This window comes from Acinonyx jubatus, chromosome E1 (genome assembly GCF_027475565.1).
Source record: "Acinonyx jubatus isolate Ajub_Pintada_27869175 chromosome E1, VMU_Ajub_asm_v1.0, whole genome shotgun sequence".
NCBI lineage: Eukaryota > Metazoa > Chordata > Mammalia > Carnivora > Felidae > Acinonyx > Acinonyx jubatus.
The window spans coordinates 18740876-18763187 of record NC_069397.1 but is presented as its reverse complement, the minus strand read 5'-3'; the positions used below and the strand labels follow the sequence as shown (position 1 = coordinate 18763187).

General features: G+C 43.5%; 1 protein-coding gene across 10 annotated transcripts in view; it reads right to left on the bottom strand.

Annotated features, from left to right (window-relative positions):
* Positions 1–14220, bottom strand: part of NF1 (neurofibromin 1) — a 246875-nt gene extending 232655 nt beyond the window's left edge. For 5 of the 10 annotated variants that reach the window (XM_027034451.2, XM_027034454.2, XM_027034461.2 and 2 more), the window contains exon 1: positions 13768–14219. In XM_027034451.2, the coding sequence (XP_026890252.1) occupies positions 13768–13827 (60 nt within the window). In that variant the 5' untranslated portion in view covers positions 13828–14219. Of the gene's footprint in view, positions 1–13767 lie in introns of all 10 variants that reach the window. The other 5 variants (XM_027034456.2, XM_027034458.2, XM_027034460.2 and 2 more) reach the window with 2 other exon arrangements.
* Between the last annotated feature and the right edge of the window lie 8092 nt (positions 14221–22312).

The window sequence follows — 22312 nt, the reverse complement described above, 5'->3', positions numbered from 1 at the left end:
GGAATGAGAAAATATTGCCTCAATTGTCAAAACACAGGGGTGGGTAAAGGTGCAAATGCGATTTCAGGCCTCTGGACTGAATCTAATGTCAACAACCAGATGATTCTAAGACTATTACGCAGATGACTTTTAAGCTCTTACAGAAGGAAGGATCATTTATAACAATGAAATTTTACCTGTATAAAGTGAGTTTACAAAGTACCTTGACATGTATTATCTCATCTCACATTTCTGATTCACGCAGAGCCCTGTGGAATAGGGGAAGCAGCCATGTGTCCCCGTCACAGTCCACGCTCCCTTCCAAATATTAGAGGTTATGCCAATGAATATTCTTTAATAGACTTACTACGCTGGTAATCAGATGAGTAGCAAAAACATAGTGTACCTGATGCTCAGCCTTTCTTAAGCCATTTACTTTTTTAAAAATCTCACATAACACTCTCATATACAAAAATACTGAGAAAAGGGATGAAAAATGGCATGCCTGAGTACTGACCGCCACTGAACCATTTATGCAACGTGGATGGACCTAAAGGGTATTATGCTAAGTAAAATAAGTCAGACTGAGAAAGACAAATACCAGATGATTTCACTTGTATGTAGAATCTAAAAACAAACAAACAAACAAACAAACAAATGAACAAAACAGAAACCAAGAACAAACTGGTAATTGCCAGAGAGGAGAAGGGTGGGGGGATGAGCAAAGTAGGTAAAGGGGATTGACACACTTCCAGTTACAAAATAAATAAATCAAGGGGCACCTGGGTGGCTCAGTTGGTTAAGTATCTGACTTTCACTCAGGTCATGATCTCACAGTTCGTGGGTTCAAGCCCTGCGTCGGACTCTGTGCTGATGGCTCGGTGCCTGGAGCCTGTTTTGGATTCTGTGTCTCCCTCTCTCTCTGCCCCTCCCCGCTCACGCCCTGCCTGTCTCTCTCTCTCTCTCTCTCTCAAAAATAAACATTAAAAAATGTTTAAATCAATCAATCAATCAGTCAGTCAGTCAAGGGGTGCCTGGGTGGCTCAGTCAGTTGAGCATCCGGCTCTGGATTTCGGCTCAGTCATCGAGCCCCAAGTCCAGCTCTGCACTGACAGCTTGGGGCCTGCTTGGGATTCTGTCTCTCTCTCTGCCCCCTCCTCCACTTGCGTGCACATTGTGGTAAACGCTGAGGTAATAAAGACAAGACATAACTCGTGGTCTCAAGGTGTCTAAAGTCTGATAAGGGAGAAGGACAGTAAGAAAATTATGGCAAATATTATGGTAGATGCATAGAGTACAGTGGGAGCATGTAAGCAGAGCTCTTAATTCAGACTGGGCAGTCTGGGGAAGCCTGTCAGAGAAAAGTGAAGCCTGAAGTGGATTGTGAATCTTGTAGGGTCTTGTATGCCACACATACTAAAATGTTTAAACTCTCTTTTCAAGGCTCTGAGCCAATATTTCATCTAATGGCTTGTTCTTTAATGAGAGAAGTTGAAGAATATAATAAAGGGAAATAATGGAATGAGGTACCATAGGAGATAGAAGAAAATAGAGACCTTAAATTCAGGTAGCAGAATCAGAGACTGAGATTATAGAGAAGATAAGAATTACTGTGGGAGTAAATGAGAATGGGTGCAGTTTAAGGATACTTAGCAATACAGGACAGTATTAAGGACTCAGCTGAATTTGGAGACCCTATCTCTGTTATGGTCACCATCACTAGAATTAAGATCAAGGAGGGTTGGAGATTAAGATGTTGGATAGGTGATCCACCTTGATATTAAAGTCACTTAGATTAGAGTTGCCAGGTTTAGCAAATAAGATGTGCGGCTGAATGTGAATTTCAGGAGCGCCTGGGTGGCTCAGTCAGTTAAGCATCCAACTTTGGCTCAGGTCATGATCTCACCGTTTTTGAGTTCGAGCCCTGTAGAACAACTCAAAGCCTGGAGCCTAATTCAGATTCTGTGTGTGTGTGTGTGTGTGTGTGTGTGTGTGTCCCTCTCTTGCTCACACCCTGTCTCTCTCTCCCTCTCTCAAAAATAAACATTTAAAAATGTGAATTTCACATAAATAATGGATAAACATTTAGTATAAGTCTTTCCCAAATGTTAATGGAATATACTTATACTAAAAAGAATTACTCATGTTTATTTGAAATTCACATTTAATTGGAAGTCCTATATTTTATAAAATATGTACTCACTTTGTTATTGATTATAAACATGTTCACTGTAGAAAATTCAAATTTCTTTAAATATTAAGAAAAAAATAAAATTACATACAGTACCTTAATCTTTTATTTTTTTTTGAGAGAGAGAGAGACAGAGAGTGTGAGGACAGGAGGGGAAGGGGCAAAGAGAGGGAGACACAGAATTGGAAGCAGGCGCCAGGCTCTGAGCTGTCAGCACAGAGCCCGATGCAGGGCTCGAACCCCCAAACTGCAAGATCATGACCTGAGCGAAGTTGGACACCCAAGTGACTGAGCCACCCAGATGCCCCAAGAATACCTTAATTTTTACAAACATAAAAGAAAATGCAATCAAATGAGCAAATGTTCACATTATGCCGGTATGTTAAAAGAGATTATAAAACAATGTATCTCATTCAATTCAAACAACCTAACAATAGTAACAGTAGCAAACATTTACTGAGTTCCTTCCAAGTGCAAGAAACTGCCACATGCTTGACACATTATTTCCTAATTTAAACCTCACAACCACCTTCTGTGGATTAGGTATTTTCATTGACTCTTTGTTACAAGTGAAGAAAATGAAGCTTGAAGAAGTAACTTGGTCAAGAGCTAGGAAGCAATAGCAAAGCAGAGCCCAAGAATTCAAACCCAAGCATTCTGATTTCAGAATCGGCAGACTCAATTATGTACCAAAATTTTAACTGCGGTTCTTTCTGAAGTGTGGCATTTTAGACTTTTATTCATTCTTTTGTGATTTGCTGCATTTCTACAATGAACACGAATTACTACTGTATTTTTTTTTAATAAATATCCAAATAGAGGTTGGACAATCATCTGCCAAGGCTATTGCAGAAGTGGATTTAAATAATCTCAGATTCCTTGGGAATGCAAGCTGGTGCAGCCACTCTGGAAAACAGTATGGAGGTTCCTCAGAAAACTAAAAATAGAACTACCCTACCAGCCAGCAATTGCACTACTAGGCATTTATCCACGGGATACAGGTGTGCTGTTTCAAAGGGACACATGCACCCCCATGTTTATAGCAGCACTATTGACAATAGCCAAAGTATGGAAAGAGCCCAAATGTCCATCGATGGATGAATGAAAAAGATGTGAGATAGAGATATAGATATATATAGATAGATATAGATATAGATATATAGATATAGATATAGATAATGGAATATTACTCAGCAATCAAAAAGAATGAAATCTTGCCATTTGCAACTATGTGGATGGAACTGGAGGGTATTATGCTAAATGAAATTAGTCAGAGAAAGACAAAAATCATATGACTTCATTCATGTGAGGACTTTAAGAGACAAAACACATGAACATGAGGGAAGGGAAACAAAAATAATATAAAAACAGGGAGCAGGACAAAACAAAAGAGACTCATAAATATGGAGAACAGAGTTACTGGAGGGGGTGTGGGAGGGGAGATGGGCTAAATGGGTAAGGGGCACTAAGGAATCTACTCCTGAAATCATTGCTGCACTATATACTAATTTGGATGTAAATTTGAAAAAATAAAATTAAAAAAAATAATATTAATAATAATAATTTCAGATTCCTTCTAGCTAAGGATCTGTGACTAATCTGTTAGTGACTGGAATTATTTTTTTTAGAGGGCTGGCTCTAAAGAAAAAAAAAGAAACAAAAATCAATCCATTTTAAGAATTATAAAAGTTTTAGAGTGTCAGATCCTATTTCTCCTGTTTTACAAATAATGAAACAACTTGGAATTTAGATTTACATATCACAAAGGCAGTTGAGGCAGGGTAGAAACCAAAGCACAGGTCTTCACTGATCTTTGTTGCCAACATTTGACCAAAACAAAACCTACTACCTCTTCCATTCTCTACTTGCAACTTCAGTTATCAGAGGCCAAGAACAAACAGGAAACACAAATGCTCCCCCGTGCCCCCCCCCCCCCACCTTTCAGTCCATTACCCAAAAGGAAGACCTGCCTGGAGTATAAAAGCAAAACACTTTCCCAGCCCTGAGCTGACAGAGGTTGAAGAGATATTCCAAAAGACAAGATAGTTGGGGGGGGGCTGAAAAAGTAGAGGAAGGAAGGAAGGAAGGAAGGAAGGAAGGAAGGAAGGCCGGCCGGCCGGCCCAGGAATCCAATAGAATAAAGCACTCAAATGCTACTGAAGTTTAGAGTTGCCTCAAATTTAATCAAATCCTAAATGCAATGTTCTTCAAGTTTGAAAACCAACTTTACAAAAGTGGACAAATGGTAAGATTAAAAAAAAAATGAAGTAAATACATAATCTGTACCTTCCTGTTGGTATTCTAGCAAATTCTATTCTCTCACCTTCAGAATTCATCTCTCCTCATCTAAAAATCTTCAGTGAGTATAATGCAATGCTATAAAACTAAATAAAAGGGGAACAATGTTACAACTTCTCCTAACAGCCAAAGAAGTTCTGGTAAGGTGAAAAGAAGAATGATAAATAATGAAATCAAGGATATAATGTTTAAAATGTATGTCTATTTTTATCTATTTCTAACATATGACCAGATGAGTTAGAAGGTTTCCACTTACTCTCATATGAACATAAAAGGTAAACTCTAATAACTCAACTTGGAAGAAGCAAGAATACATTCCTCATTTTACATATTTGTGCTATCTGTTCAAAAAATTTAGACCTTTTTTGTAAAGCTCTATTTATTGAAAAGTTACTGCTCTAAGGATTAACACCCACACTCTAGTTTAAATTCAATTAATTACATGTCATATGATTGTGAACAATTGCTCTGCACCTCTAGTTTTATTTTTCCTCATGCAGGGTAATAATAATATGAAACTATAATAATAACAAAGCATAAAGAAGGGATAGAAAAATACCGCATAGTATGATAATCACAGTAACACATTTTTATGACTGTTTATAGTTTCCCTTCATGTGAAAGATTCACACCTAAGATACTAAACAAGCCCATGATGTGAGCAGGGAAGGTATAATCCCCATTTTATGATAGAAACAGAAAACTGAAGTTCAGAGATGTTAAGTGACTTGTCCAAGGTTATCTTGAAAGCTACACTCAAAAGCTCTTTTTCTCACTACACAGTGTAGTGCCATCACAAATTTGAGATGGTACATTTTCTCATGCCCAAATTACTATGGAGACTACCCAAGGAAAGTCGTCAACAATTAAACTGAAAAGGGTCACCTGAGATTGCTATGAGCATTAATTACCCACAAAGTCACTATCTGGGTATAAAACTATGATTAAAAATAAGTTAGGTAAGGGGCACCTGGTGGCTCAGTCAGTTAAGCATCTGACTCTTGATTTAGGCTCAGGTCATGATCTCACAGTCGTAAGATCAAGCCTGGCGTAGGGCTCCGCGCTGGGCATAGAGTCTGCTTAAGTTCCCTCTCTCCCTCTTCCTCTACCCCACCCGCCTCCCATTTTCACACTCTCTTAAAAACATAAGTTAGGGGGCGCCGAGGTGGCGCAGATGGTTAAGCATCTGACTCTTGATCTCTGCTCAGGTCACCATCTCATGGTTTGTTAGAGCCCCACATCAGGCTCCGTGCTGATGGTGCAGAGCCTGCTTGGGATTCTGTCTCTCCTCTCGGCCCCTCCCCCTCCCTGCGTGCATGCACTTGCACTCTCTCACTCTCAAAATAAGTAAACTTAAAAAAATAAAGCGTGTGCACTCCCTCTCTCATTCTCTCTCAAAATAAGTAAGTTAGGTAAAAATCTTTTAAAGTAAATGTCTAAAACTCTTGCTGTTTACTCAATTAACTCCATGCCTCTTGCACTAGATACATCACCCTGTTTGGGGGATGTGAAATGAAGGGGCAAAGGATTTCATCAGGAAAAGTTAAGTTCTGTGAAATTCAATAGGGTAAAAAACTCAAAGCTATAAAATACGAAGAGGAATAGGCAACAGCTTGTAGACTGTAGTGGCAACCTTAAGCCAAACCAAAAGAGTGCCAATCTGTGGTTTAAAGAAAATATGTAATCTAGAACTTTGCACCTCAAGTTATTGCTACTCCAAAGTAATCAGTGCCGTTTCTAGTAAAAAGTATATGTAGGTTTAGAGGATAATTTCAATTCTCCATTATAATAGAATGGGATTCCATTTTAGCTTGGGGCTTTCTTATCTCAACAGAAGCTCTTTTGATGAGAAAGTCAATGGTTCAAAAGCCACTGTCAGAGAACTGAAGAATGTAACTATGTATCACTGGCATTTGCTATTTGAGGTGGTCAAATAGGTGGTCTACTGCAGGCCCCTGGAGAGACCTTAATAAGGACACTACCAGGGCACGTGGGTGGCTCAGCCAATTAAGTGATTTCCGTTCAGATTGTGATCTCACGGTTCATGAGACTGAGCTCCAAATCAGGCTCTGCACTGACAGTGTGGAGCCTGCTTGGGATTCCCACTCTCCTCTCTCTCCGCCCCTCCCCATTCATGCTCTATCTCTCAAAGAAATATTTTTTTTAATGAGAGCGCTACCAATTCCAGTTATTCATATTCTAGAATGTTAAAATTTTCTTCAGTACAACCTCTCAGAGTGCTCGGTTTACTGAAGGCCCTGGCACACAGTATGATACAGAATTTTACAGATTGCTGAAATCTTAAATTCACAGTCACTACAAAGTAAAACACCTTAACTTTTCTATTCTTCAAGGTCAAAACAAACTTTGTCTCATCTTTCCCTCACCACCCACAAGAAAATGGGGTATTCTAAAAGATGTCCTACAAATAAGCCAATGCTTTTATAAATACAAATCAATCCTCTGCAGAGAAAGACCTTAAGATGCCCATATTCTACTTCAGTATTGATTCTAAGCCTTTTAACAGTTTAAGCTGACCACAAACCTCTCCTTCTACTTCTTCTACGGAATATTCTCCTCCTTAAACTCCCTTTTTTAAAAAACGAGCCTTCTTATACCTCCTGTCCCTTGTCTTATACACACACATAACTCCCAATGAAGAACAGACTGAGGCTGAAGGAACACATCTGCAAAACACATGTTCTTAATTAATACACTGCTCACCCTTAAAAGCATGTTGTTAAAATGCAACAATAAAGAGTCTATATAGAACCCCAAAACACCAAATTTGAAGATGAAAACAAAAACGCCCCATAGCAGCCCGAGCAATCCAAAGAAAAAAGATTTAAAAATAAGGCACTACAGTATTGTAATATATCACTAACCTTTCCTTCAAGGACAAAAGTCTCCATGCTAAACACATGAAAAAATAATAATAATGAAATAAAAGAAGAGGAAGCAGATTTAAGAACCTAATTTCCTACTGTTCAAAATGTCAAATAAAATAAAGTGTAGGAATATTTTAAGATCAAATGAAACAATATTGCTGGCCCAATTCACACAACACCTTGTAACACTTTTACATTAAACATGCTAAACTTGAGGAGCCATATAATACATTTGCTATAAATTAGATGATAAAGCAAGAAAACAGATCAATTACAGAGATCCATGATACATAAAGATGCTCTCAGTACCGTAACAATTTGTTAATGAATGCTAAAGTAAGGTATATATATCAGCCAAGGTACATTTTGGGGGAATATCCAGAGACCAATCAATCTCCCTTATTTAGCGAAAACACAATAGTCAATAGGCTGTAAAGAACATGTGTAAATCCTACATTGAATTACTTCTAGATTTTTCAAAGTTCTTTGCAATCATTTTCCTATCAGACTACTGCAAAAAAGTCTCCTTCTGACTTACCACTAAAAGTGACAAATCCAAGATCACAAAGGTAGTTAATCAACTCTAAAGCAATTTGATTCAAAAAACATGTTCTCTCTCTGGGAGGAAATATAAATATGTGTAAGTTCCTCCTTAAAGCTCTCTTCAAAAAAAAAAAAAACCTATTCATAGGTAAAATATCATTTAACTTATAAGACCTAGGCTATTTATAAACACTACATTATAAATTTGGTTATTTACATTTAAAACAAAGCCCAAGTCATCACTACTTTTAACCAGTCTACCTTTCAACCAGGAATCATATTAAAAAAACATTCCACCAATGATGTGCTATATGCTCACAACCATGCTGGGCACTGGGGTGACTATACGAGGATGCTAACTGAGGCGTCTTGCTTTTTAGAAAGTTTACACTCTATCTGACAAAAAGAGAAGAGCAAATACTAAGCTGTGTTCAACCAACCCTCCTGAGGGGAGAAACCTCAGGTGACAAGTACACCAAGAAGTAAGACTGCAGTGAGTTTCATCCAAAAAAAAAACTTAATGGGAAAAATGAAGCTTGAGCTGCACAGGGAGGGATGGACAGGAATTTTAAAAGCACAAAGGAGGAATGAAAGCATGCAGGCAGGGGCTGGCATCAACAAAGGCTGAGAGACAGGAATAAGCATGATATATACAGAAGAGACCGAGCCAACCTGTCTGGGACACAGGTGCATGCTGAGGCATAATGAGAAATAGTTGGGTAAATCAAGTGGAGTCAGCTCCCAATGGACTGTGAAGGCAACAGGGAAATGCTGTTAAAATATTAAAATCATCTAATATCTAAACTAGATAGAGAACCTTAGAGATTCTCTAGTTGATTCTTTTCTGACAGATGAGGAGAATCTAGGATCCACAGACATCTAATGGCTAGCATAAGGACAGAGAAAGTAAATAGCAGAACAAAACTCAGACCCCATTTAGGAATCCCAGTTCAGTGACAGGCAGCATAGTTTGACAGGGAAAGCAAATCTGTTCAAGGATTGATGAGCACATCAGTATATAAGGATCTGCAAACATGCAGACATACAAGACAGTACTGTGTCTTATGAATTCCAGTAGACTGGTTTCCAGGGGTAATAGAACACCACAGCGGCACTACCATTGAGCAAAAACCACTACGTTTTGCCAGAAGGAATCATTTTCAAGAAAGCAGCAATCCAGAAGGAAAGCAGAGGCAGAAGCTAGTTTTCAGCTATAAAGGAAATGAGTGGATAAACAGTAGAGGCAGCAGGTATCTGGCAACAAAAAGAAGAAAAAAAAACTGATCCACTGAGAGAAAGCTACAGGACCAAGTAAATGCTTGAGAAAAGAAATCTTAGTAAGTTTGAAGGTGAAAAGGAAGGCACTCACACAAAAATTAAATCGGATGCTAAATAAGGTAAGGGGAGTGAGGGAGCATAGAGAACTAATTAAGGATCAGCTGGAAGAAATTTTTTTAAATAGGAATTCCAGAATAAAGAATAAGCATTTTTTCCTCACCACAAAATACCCCTCACCAAAAGAGTACTCACTTTCAACTACCTTTAAGGCCTTATAAAAATGGCAGACCAGGCTTTAAGAAACAAAGCTACGAGATTTTTTTTAATCCAAAACAGTTTCAAAGTTTTACAAATCTACTTAGCCAATTAACATGTGGTGTATAACTTCAAAGACATTTGTCAATCATTTTACACTGCATGAGTTTCACGCGACATATTCAAAGCACATTCCAATTAGCATCCAATTTACAGTAACTGATATGCCATTGTTTCAAATCAAAAATCAGTTTATTCTCTAATATGTTCTTAAATATGGGGGGTGAGGGGGTATATACTGTTTTTACTTGACCAGATATGGAATACATGAGTGCTTAAATGAACATATTTACAACAAATCATTTGGGGATACCTTTTTTTTCAATTTGTTAAAAAAAAAAATTCAAATAAGCACAGTTTTCTTCTATGCCGCTTCAGAAACAAAGTCCTACAGAACCAGAGGGGCACAGAGAGCTAGGTGGGGCATGTGACAAAGTTTTCTCTAATTCATTAATAGTAACCTAATAAGCCACAATTTAGAGCTACACGCCTAAAATATACCAGTATCAATTTAGAAACGTACTATTCAGCACCATAAAGGCAGGTTAAGGAAAAGCAGAAGATGTAACTGATAACATTGATTCAGCTGCGCCTGGATGGCTCAGTCAGTTAAGCGTAGGGCTTTTAATTTCAGCTCAGGTCATGATCTCAAGGTTTGTGAGACAGAGCCCTAGTCTGGCTCCACACTGACAGCGTGGAGTCTACTTGGGATTCTCCCTCCCTCTCCCCCACCTCCTTGGGTTTGCAAGGGCGCGCGCACGCCTGCGTGCCGTGCGCATGCGCTCTGTCTCTCTCAAAATGAATAAACATTTAAAAAGAAACCTCAGGGGCGCTTGGGTGGCTCACTCAGTTAAGTGTCCGACCTCAGCTCAGGTCATGATCTCAGTCTGTGAGTTTGAGCCCCATGTCGGGCTCTGTGCCGACAGTTCAGAGCCTGGAGCCTGCTTTGGGTTCTGTGTCTCCCTCTCTCTCTCTCCCTCCCCCAGTCACACTCTGTCTCCCACTCTCTCAGTAAATAAACAAACATTAATTTTTTTTTTAAACTCATCATTCTTTACAAAAATAAATAAATAACTGATACATTCACTCCGCTTTCTGGCCATCCACCTTTGCAACTGCCATTTCCCTAAACAAGGACATAATTACTTTGAAATTGGTAAGAATCATTCAACTTAGGCCATAAATATTAGGTTTGGGTGCAATACTAGCAGGTTACAGCAATTTCATTTTACCCACTTGGAAATAAGGGCTTAAGCTCAAAATGTCAAGATGGAACACTGCCACTTCTCTTAACTGGGTCTACCGCATCAAGTTGCCAAGCAATACCCATCAGAGTACAAAACGTTATCGGCAGTGGCTAGTAATGCATTTCTGCTTACATCACCACAAACATTAGAAGTCCAACCAAACCATCAATTCAGTCATAAACAGAGTTGCTACCTTTAGACTTTTATACGCTCTCGGGCTCAACATACACGTCTTAGCTGTAATAAAAAGCAGCCTGTGTCCCTCTGGACCCGCTGAAACAAAGTACAGACAATGTACCCCAAATTTAAAACTTTTAGAAATAGCGGAGACTAATTATACAAATACCTCTCCCTACACGTGGGGCTTTTTCTCCCCTCAATAAAAATGTGAACCCTTCTCCCTTAACTATACTTAAGGGGTTATTAAAACAAATCCTATGTGATACTTTTCAGAAAAAGTATCCCTGACTGTTCAGCATTCAATACATTTCGTACTGAGGCTCTTGTTATTAGGTCTGCCACGTGACCTTGGAAAGTCATTTAATATCTCTGTGCCTCGGTTTTCTCACTTTCCAACCTCAAGGTAATCTCTAATTTGAATTAAACGTTTATTACTACTATAGTAAATTAAGGTATGTAAGTACCTTATGTTAAACATTGAAAAGCCTTAGACTTCTGTATGGCAAAGTCAGTGGTCTTTAACCTAAGAGAAGAATGTGAGGAATAATTTGCCCTACGTATCTTTCTCTTAATTACAACATAAGGAATACATTAAAAATGCTTCCGTTTAAAACTCTTACATCCTTAATTTTTAACAGATGGTGGCGAGTTTGATTCCACAATATTCATAACAACGCAAACAACAAAGCCTAAGGTCTTTTAACACTGGAGACAAAAGGAAGGAAATATTTACTTGTGTTACTGGGAATATAATAAGAATCGTTCTTTTAAATTTAAAAAACTATATTTTTTTGGTAGGTGGCAGATAAGCCTAGGGATCAACAGGTAAGAAGTGAAGAAATAAAGTTTAAAAATTGGGGAAAAAACTAATAAAAAAAATTGGAGAACAACAATGGTAGTGTGAACACTTCAAATTCCTGCATCCATATTATGCTGTCCACAAGGTTTAGACTTGGGGTTCTTCCGTGTGCCTTTAAAATCCTTTTTCGGGGCGCCTGGGTGGCGCAGTCGGTTAAGCGGCCCACTTCAGCCAGGTCACGATCTCGCGGTCCCTGAGTTCGAGCCCCGCGTCAGGCTCTGGGCTGACGGCTCGGAGCCTGGAGCCTGTTTCCGATTCTGTGTCTCCCTCTCTCTCTGCCCCTCCCCCGTTCATGCTCTGTCTCTCTCTGTCCCAAAAATAAATTTAAAAAACGTTGAAAAAATAAATAAATAAAATAAAATCCTTTTTCAAGATTACATAAAGTCTCTTCTATCAAGTTTTAAATCGAATGCTCTATCAATAACACAATGCAATGTATGCAGTAACATTTTACTTCCTCAGATAGATCAGTAGTACAGTTGGTTTACAAGCTTTTTGGTCTGGAAGCAGAAGAGGGATAGGTGAAACAACACGCTACAAGCCCCTGACAGCTTTGTAATTCTATTCTACCTAGGTCGTTTCAACTTCCTTCTCAATCCTGCTGCCTATCCCAAATATCTTTCGGGTAAGTCAGCAACACTGGGAGTCCTGTAAGGAAACCTTTGTGGATCCAGTAAAAGTGGAGCCCTCCCCTGCCCCTCCATTCAGCTCCCATAATCACTTTTATGATTGTATCCAGTCAACAAAATAGATTGATTCAACCTTAACATGTCCCTCATCACAAGAAGCCCAGGGCAGAACTGCAGCTGCAAAAAAAGCATCCCTTTAAACTATCCCCAACTAACCGCAGCAACACAAAGTTAAACTAATTCCCACTGACAAAAGGCTCCGTGTGCATTCATTCTGATCAGCCTCAGGATCCAGCGTGTGAAGCTCAAGGAATAAAAAGGCACCTCCCCAAGCTATGAAACTTTTATTTTTCCACCCCAAATATTCTCAATGAAAGTTCTCTTGTGAAGCAAGAGGTGAGAGTTAAAAACAACAACACAACACCAGCAGAATTATCGGCTCCAGGACCACATCCCAGCTGTCCCTGCTCTCCGTTGTCAGGGGCTCCGTTGTCAGGCACTTTTCCTGGCACCCTGCTCCCCTTACTCCCCAAGATTCTCACTCAAGAAAACCCTATTCACATTCTCAGACCGCTGGCAAAATAAAGGATGAAACTGCAATTCTCAAGGAAGGAAAAAAAAGGGAAAAATATTTCAGAAGCAGAAGGGAACGAGCACCATGGTTTCTACTACAACATGTAAATGCCAGTCTTGTCTCATCAGGATATGGGGGGACGCCCAAGTGGGGTACCAAAAAGATGTGCATTGAGTGTGCACTTGGAGCTCTCAGGGCAGGCTGAGACCAGGGAGCAGAAAGTAAGAAAACCTGTGCTCTCCCTGCTTCTACTCTTCCCCGTCCAAGAGAGGAAGCTGAAGAAACTGGGGGAGGGGCGGGATGTTATCGTTCTCCCATTGGGGGTACACAAGACAGGCCTGGGGGTTCCTCCAGGGACTCACCCCCAGTTCGGAGGTCCACTGAGGGAAGAGGAAACCCCTAAACGTTACCCACCTCCGTTCAAACGAACAAACAAAAGTCAGGGAGGGGGAAATGATTAAATCCAGATGGAGAGCCCCTGCAAGCGCCCCCAGGTCACTCATCCTCATTAGCAAGCGGAAGGGCTGGGATAAAGAGGATGGAGGGTCCGAGGGGTGGTCAGGGAAGAGGCCCCACCCCCCGACTTAGGAGGGAAGGGGAGCCCGAGCCACCAGCCGTCCCCTCCTTCCCCGCACCTCCCCCCTAGGCCACCCCCTCTAGTTCCCCCCTTCCTCTCCTCCAGAGCCCGAGGCAGCCGCGGGGGAGGCGGCTGCTCCTTCCTCCCCTCACCCACTCCGCCCCCACCCCCACTTCGCTCCCACCTCCCGCCCGCCGAGGGCCCGTTACCTGCTCGTCGAAGCGGCTGACCACGGCCTGGACCCATTCCACCGGCCTGTGCGCGGCCATGTCCTCCCCGCGGCCGGGGGGCGGCGGAGGGACGGGCCGGCCGGCGCCCAGGGCCGGGAAGAGGGCGGGGAGCGGGGGCCGAGGTGAAGGCAGAGGCGAGGAGAGGGTCCGAGGAGTGCGGGCTCCGAACGTTCCCACGGGGGTGGGGATGGGGGGCCTGCGCGGAGCCGGGAGGGGGACAGGGGAAGGGGGCGTTGGCGAGGAGGCAGGGGGAAGGGGGGCGGGGGAGGGGGACCCGGGGAGGGGAGGGGGCCTCTTGGTCGCTCTCCCCACTAGCGCCGTCTCCCCTCAGCCATCACAGTCCGAGACGCCGCCATGACACCCCACCGGAAGTGGGATCCTTTCCACGGCCCGGGGAGAGGGAGAGCGAGCGAGCTTGAGATTGAGAGCGCGGCTGGGAAAGGGGAGGGGGAAGCGAGAGGGAAGGCGGCCTGCCGCGCATGCGCCCGTGCCGGCCGGTTTCATTAATGAAAAAGCGAGTCCTCCTGGAGGTGACGTCACCTAACTCCTCCGGGCCCGGAGGCGCGCGTCCCTCTTCGCCGCCGGGCTCACCTAGACTCTGGCTCTGGGTTCGGCCGGCGACGGTCCGTGCCGACCCGGGAGCATCCGCTCGCATCCCCACCGCCACAAGAGGCTCCCCCTCCCCCGCCGGCCTCAGGGTTTGGATTGCTCCCCGGGTTGGAAGTTAGGGGGCCGCGGGGCTAGCGTTTCTCCCAGGGCGCAGATCTTTGCGGCTGATCTGGGGGGCTGTGCGAGGGTCCCTCTCTGCATTAAGCTCTCACAAAAAAATAAAGTACACAATCTCCGGTTTCCAGGTCCTTCGTAGCTAGCTAGTATAAACTGCTGAGAAACGGGGGGAAATAAGGCCAAGACAGATACAATTTTTTTTTTTTTTTTTTTTAACTGTCTGTGTTAAATCCCAGTTCCTAGACGCGATGGCGGTCAAAGTGCTCAGACTCCGGAATGCAGTCCGGACTTCCTCTGCTGAACAGATAGGCATCCAAGTTAATAAAACTTTTGCACGGTTGATACAGATTCAAGTTGCACCATCCTCAAAAATCCTCTAAGGGCTTCCATACATTATTGATTCAACATTCATCATCTCATTTAAATCTTTCAATGAACCTTTCCAATAGGTATTACCCTCATCTAACGGATTTGCCTGAAGTCTCAGAGTTGGTAGGTGACAGAGTCAGCATGCAAACCCAGGTGGTTTGACTCCAAAGACAGTGGAGACAGACTGTGGTTCTCCAGAAACAATGGGGTTCCCTATACCCTTAATACCACAGTTAAAATGATTTCGTGTGAAACTGGTTTCCCAGGGAGAGGATTACATCCAAAACAATGATCTACCTATATCGGACATGAGTTTTGGAATGAGCTATTTTTGAGATTATCTTCCTCAATACACTTTACTTAGGATAATCGTAAAATGAGTTTCCACATTCTGAGCACACACTAATCAGCCACTTAGGCCGCATGATATGATAACTTATCAGGTGATAAGGCAGAGCAAAACTAGTATTTTACATTTACTACAAAAAAAAAAAAAATTCTCTAAGCCAGTATCCCATGCACAGAGATATCCATGAGAGAAGTTTCCAACCTTTGCTGGCTGGTGATTGTCTAAAATACATATTAAATTAATACTTCATTCCACTAGAATGAGAGGAAAGGGTCTAGGTGGCTCTGTTGTCCATTCTCTAAGGATGCCATATGAATACCAACTAATGTCTTTTAGATGATGTCAGAAATGATGGTGACAATGTTAAAGAAAAGGATGTTAAATGAATGTCCATCTGTGCCCTTCCCAACTAAAACCCCCCAAAAAGCTCTCACTCGTACCTCCAGAGAGTATCCCAATGCCTGTACTTCACTGCTAAACTTCCAGACCTGCAATCTTCCTCTCCTTTTCTCATGCTTCCTCTGAAAGTTCCCAATTACTTTCTTGTTGCCATGGCTCTTTGCCTATTCCCTTCACCTTCCCTAGCCTGGATGCAAATATCTAAACCCTCGGCTCCCTTGGCTCCAGGAGCATTACATTCCTGAGGTCCCTTTGTGCTTCTCTTTCCTGTGCTTCCCCAGATTCCCCATTCCTCCCTAACTCTAGGCAAAAAACACTCAAACTTCAGTCCTTGGCCCTCTGCTCTTGCTTTTCTCAGGCTCCAGCCAGCATTAATTCACTAATTCATCCTAATCTGCACTTCCTGTCCTGTTGCCCCCACTGATTGCCAAGCTTCTCATAACACTTGGAGTGTTAACACTAGGCTTCACTCCGACTTCCTCTCCAATTAAATTCATTCCATTCTGCTGAATCAATATTAAGCGCCCAAACACCTATTGTATAGACCATGCACCATGTCAGGTAGTGCATACCACAGCAGGGATTCTACCCAAAAATGCCAAAACAGGTAACGCATACATACTGTGGTGAACTAAGGGGCACATCCCCCCAGTTAAAGGGGCAGCTGTCACTCAATTACTGCCGCCATGCAAGAATACTGACCCAGTGTTGCTCGATCTTCCCCTTGATCAATAGAAGCTGGAAATCTGAGTTTACATATACACTCTTCCAATTTTTACATAGTGGCAGCCTTTTCACATTTTTTAAAACCTTGTGCAGCCAAACAAACTACATCTGCTGTCTGAATTTTGAGCACCAGCTTGACTAGCTCTGAGCTAGGAAGGATATGGCTTCAGAGTAGAAGCGAATTAGACTGTGCCCTAACATCCCAGTTCTGCATGGTCCAACACAAGAGTGTTCAAGAGGACTACTGGCACTTGGTATAGGTTTAAATGCATCACTCTTGTCAACTCTACTCAAATAAAAAATAATAAAATTTATCCAAATAAAATAAATCCAGCACTCTCGGTTGTTCTCTCTGTTTTGGTCACACGGCAGTCTCTGCCAATTTTGTCTTCAGGGGTCTCGTTCCAGGAGCATTCCCTACATTCTACCCATCTCCCACCTCTCCACACACTCCCCCCCCCCCCCCCCCCCGCCACCCCTGTTCTAGGATCCCAAGGAGTGCTGGGCACCTCACAGCTGAGCCACCAATTTCCCCAGCTGCAGGGAGCATTAGGGATTCTGGAATCCCTTTCCAGAAATTGCCCTTAGCAAGAGAGCTACCTCACTCTGGTCACACCAGCTCCAGGAGAAACTGCACAAGTGGCTGAAAGATACAGGCCTTGGGGTGGGACCACCCCGAAGCACTCAAGAGCCCTCATAAGTGATCAGCTCCCAGGGGGTCAGGTGAGGCCTTTGCTTGTGACTGCCTTTAGTTCAAGTTCTCTTTCTGCTCAGGCCTACTCTTTTAGTTCTTTGCAATGTTGATCCCAAGGGTATTACCCAACAAATTTCCTGCTTGCAAATCTCCATTTCTGAGTTGGTTTTCCAGAGGATCCAAACTAAACCAATTAGTCCCATGAGTGTGGTCTGAGCCAGGGGAGCTGAATCATCCACTGGCCAGCTGGCAGCAAGGCCCCAGGTGAAGGCCTTGATAGGCCCTGGCATGCTATAGCTCTGCAACTGTTAAAACTGTCAGCAGTGGGGATGGGATGGGATAGGATAGGATGGATGGGATATAATACCAGTGCAAGAACGCACGGGTAGATGTAATCTATCAGGCACTTTTTTTTTTTTAATATGGGGAAAATAGAAATTTAAGAACAGTAAGATTGAACAACTATTGTTGGAGTAAGACAATGAAAAGTTGCGAGTGGTTAATCCCCAATTAAAGGCTAAGGCTAGAGTACCTCCTTAGCAACACATAAATGAGGAGTGGGGGTGGGGGGTGCAGAAAATGTTGAAGATCAGGCCCACAAATTAAGTCTAAGAACAGTAGAACTCTGGGGTGCCCGGGGGGCTCAGTCGGTTAAATGTCCAACTCTTGATTTCAGCTCAGGTCATGATCTCAGTTTGTGAGTTCAAGCCTCGCATGGGACTTCATGCTGACCGTGCAGAGCCTGCTTGGGATTCTCTCTCTCCCTCTCTGCCCCTCCCCTGCTCACTCTCTCTGTCTCTCTCTCAAAATAAATAAACTTAAAAAAAAAAAAAAAAAAAAAGAATAGTAGAACTCCAAACAGGTTGAATTCTCAGCCCTGGAAAGTCTTCTAGGTCAAGGTCAGTGGCATGGTTAGAAAGAAGTGGGATCCTGACACTTTGGGGCATGTGGGTTGATGCACTTAAAAACCTTCAAACCCCACATCACCCTGCACACTCTGGGTTTGTAGAAGTGCCCCACTCTTCAGAAGCACCCCCTCACCACCACCACTTGAGAATGAAAAAGTATCTACCTTAAAAGGCACCACACATCCTCCTTAGGATCTACCTGCACCTCTCGTCCTATCTACCAGACCATAACTGAAATCAAGTCACAAAATAACCCCACTGTGCAGACTCTGGGACCTGCCAGAGGAGGAGAGGAACTATATCCTGAAGGAGCTAGAAGGCTACCCAACATGTGTATACCTGCAGAAGCCAGGAGTCTATGACAGGATTGGCTCCCCAGGGTATTAAACTGGGGGGAGGGGGGGAGAAAGGAAGGGGCAGGAGACTGTAGTGCTAGACAAAACAGAATTTGTTGATATGAGTGTGTCCCTGTACTGCAGTATTTACATCCTAGCAAGGTCCCTGGGAGACAGTGCAAACAGGTCACCAGGAGGTTTCCAGGAAGCTTAGGGAAAGCAAAGGCCCACACTAGGTAAAACAGAAAGGCCAGAGCCATCATAGCAAGGAATAGAAGAAGGCAGCAAAAACTCAGAGACGCAGGCACGCTAGAGTGGACATACCCTGTACATCCCACCAGCTGACTACGGTCTGCCCTTTATCACAAGCAGTAAGGAGTGTGCTAGTGAAAGGGACATCAGCATCGCTGAGCAGCTCAGTGGTGGCTCTCCTCAAGACCAGGGCTAATGGCAGACCATATTGTCACAGAGCTAGGCTCCCTCATAGCAGTAGGCTTGATGGGATCTTGAAGAAATAGAGACCAGGCGGCACGCTTAACCAACAGAAGCAAGATTAAGCGGCATCGTTGAGTGGCACAATTAGAGGGGCAGCCTAGGGGACATGACCCACAGAGAGCTACAGAGGTAGTTAACAGAACACCATGTACCAAGAGGAAACCAGCCTAGGCATCCCTCAAGGTTCAATGCGTACACCTTTTAAAAACCCAGGGGCGCCTGCGTGGCTCAGTTGGTTGGGCGTCCGACTTCAGCTCAGGTCACGATCTCGCAGTCGGTGAGTTCGAGCCCCACGTCGGGCTCTGGGCTGATGGCTCAGAGCCTGGAGCCTGCTTCCGATTCTGTGTCTCCCTCTCTCTCTGCCCCTCCCCCGTTCATGCTCTGTCTCTCTCTGTCTCAAAAATAAATAAATGTTAAAAAAAAAAAAATTTAAAAACCCAAGGATGGATGACGAGGTTGCTGAGGGAACCTGCCCCAATAAAAAGCCACAGTCCCTCGCCAGTTTTCAGACCCAAAACCTGATGACTGAAGAAGACTGTGTTCCCAGCAAGAATATAGACAAATGAGTCCTCTGGTCCTCCCTGAATGTATAATTAGAAAAGCCATACTCGGTGGTTGGCAGAAGCCTCACATTTCTTCCTTGGCCTATGGGGTAAGAGCTGTCATAGTGGAGAAGGCCAAGTGGAAGCTTCTGAATCTCCACCCCACCCCCTGCCTCCCTGTGATCTAGCAAGATTCTAAATTTTTCAAAATTTGTATCCCCTAGGAGAATGCAGAGACAAGAATGCATGTCCAGAGGGGCCCCATGGCAAGGGTAGAGACTATGCATGAGCCCAACATCATGGGCCCCTACTTACTAAGGCCTGTCTAGTCTCTGGTGCCCAACCTACCAGCAACAGAGACCAAAACTAAATCCCTAATATGGCACCATCCCTCAGGAAACCAACCAGCCTGTTGATGGCAAAAATGACATCTTCTCGCCTCAAAGGAACAGTAATTCGTCCAGACTGGAATAGAAACATTCTGGGTATGGGTTTGCATTTTCTGCCCACAGAATTTTGTTGTTTTAACCAGCACCACTGTCTAAGGGCCTACAGAGGGTTTGATCCACTGACACAAGATGCTATACAACATAGCACTGGACCAATAAACCTCCTTAAAGTGAAAGAGGTATGCAGTGGGTACATGACCATGAAATCTATTGGTCCTATAACATACCATGCTAGCCAGAAACTGCTCGCCCAATGGGATGATATAATAGCCATTTAAGGCACAACTGAGGCCCAGCTTAGAGAGGATGGACCAACATCCTTCAGGACAAAAAACACACCCTAGTCAATGACGAATATGGGGCACTGTGTCCCCCAACAGGTAGAATTCATGGGTCTGGGAGCTGAGAGATGGAAGGAGTGGCCCCGGTCGACAATATCCCCAGTGACCCCTAGGGGAATTTTGTGTTTCCCATCCCCACAATTCTGGGCTCTGCAGGTCTAGAAGTCCTAGTTCCCAAAGGAGGAACACTTCCACCAGGAACACCGCAATCGTCCCACTACACTTGAAGCTATGGCCACCTCCCAGTCACTTTGGGTTGCTCATACTAAGACGCTAGCAGGCAAGGAAAGGGGGTCATCATCTCATGAGGGATAATTGACCCTGATCATCAGGAACAGGTAGAGCTATTACATAATGGGTAGCAGAGAAGAATATATTTGGGGATCCATAGGGGCATCTCTTGGTTCTCCCTCGTGCAAGTAGGATAGTAAATGGACAAGTGGCACCTGGGTGGCTCAGTCAGTTGAGTGCCTAATTCTTTTTTTTTTTATTATTGAATTTTTTTAATGTTTATTTATTTATTTTTGAGACAGAGAGAAAGCAAGTGGGGGGAGGGGAAGAAGGAGCTAGGGAGAGAGAGAATCCCAAGCAGGCTCTGTGCTGTCAGCACACAGCCAGATGCAGGGTTTGCGTCCAGCTCTTGGTATCAGCTCAGGTTGTGATCTCAAGGTCATGAGATCGAGCACCGGGTTGGGCTCCACACTGACCTTGGAACCTCCTTGGGATTCTCTCTCTCTCTCTCTCTCTCTCTGCCCCCCCCCCAATAAATAAACAATAAATAAATAAATAAATAAATAGATAGATAAGTACAGCAGCCACATCTGAAAAGGGCATGGTGACGAGGGGGTCAGACCCTCTCAGGGATGTGTGGGTTTGGGTCACCCTACCACAAAAGCCATTGAGAGTAGCAGAAATGCCAGCTTAGGGTGAGGGGAATCGAGAAAGCATAGAGAAGGGAGATGATCAATTGAGGGCTATAATTCATTCTACTAACCTTAATCGTGTGCATTTCCTCAGGGAAAGAGACAACTGGAATCTTGTAAGAACTTTCCCCACTATTGTGGATCTGAACAGTCCAAGTCCAAGTGGACATGAGTGGATACCATGGTGTCCTCTTCAGGCCTCGACCTCTCATATCCCACCCTCACCCCTGCTGCTGGGCGTGTTAATAGCTGATGGCTGTCTGAGACCCTCTGCAAAAACTGCCATCAGTTTGGAGAGAACCACCTCACCTAAGGCCACACCTGTTCCCCAAGAGAGCCCACTTCCAGTCCTAGGGGATGCCCCCTTCTGCAGGGGCCTAAAGACCTGGCCTTTATGCCTCAAGATGGGATTACTCTGAAGGGCCTTCTCAGCTCCAAAGGTCCTCGTGGGATTGACTCAAGTCTTTTGTTGCAACTATGTCTTAGTTTGACTTTTCCTTCTGGCCGAGCCTGAGTTCTCGCTCCCTGCCCAGGTGTTAATCCTTGAAAGCGCTTCCCAATGAACTTGGGCACAACTTTCCAGCTCAGAGTCAGTTTCCACCTAGGACATCTGGGTTCGAATGACAGCTCCACCCCTTCCTAGCTAGTGACCTTGGCAAGTTAATTCCCCACTGTAAGCTTCATTATCCATATCTATTAAGTGGGACAATAATAGAAGTAACTGCTTCGTGGGCTGTCCCGAGAGTTAAACAAAATAATACTTACAAGGGGCTTGGATGGGCTCCTGGCATCCAGTAGGTATTTCCCAGGTGGGCAGAGGAAGAGCCAAAAAGATGGAATAGAAAAGATTCAGTCTGGGGCACCTGGGTGGCTCAGTCAGTAGAGCATTGGATTCTTGATTTCAGCCCAGGTCATGATCTCATGGTCATGAGATCAAGCCTCAAGTCGGGCTCAGAGCTGAGCATGGAGCCTGCTTCGGATTCTGTGTCTCTCTCTGTTTCTCTCTCTGTCTCTCCCCCACTGGCCTTCGCTGTCTCTTAAAATACATAAATAAACATAAAAAAAAAAAAAAGAAAGGATTCAGTCTGACTCCCGAAAGAAAAAAAAAAAGAACAGCAATGGAAAGAGAGGGGAGTTTGCACGTATTAGAGAAAATTCGAGAAGCACTTTGGTGGAGAGAGATACAGCACAGATTGCCATCATTCTTTCCTTTCTCCTCCAGTTTTGTTCTAAGGGAACAATGTGACCATTTAAAAATAAACAAAAAT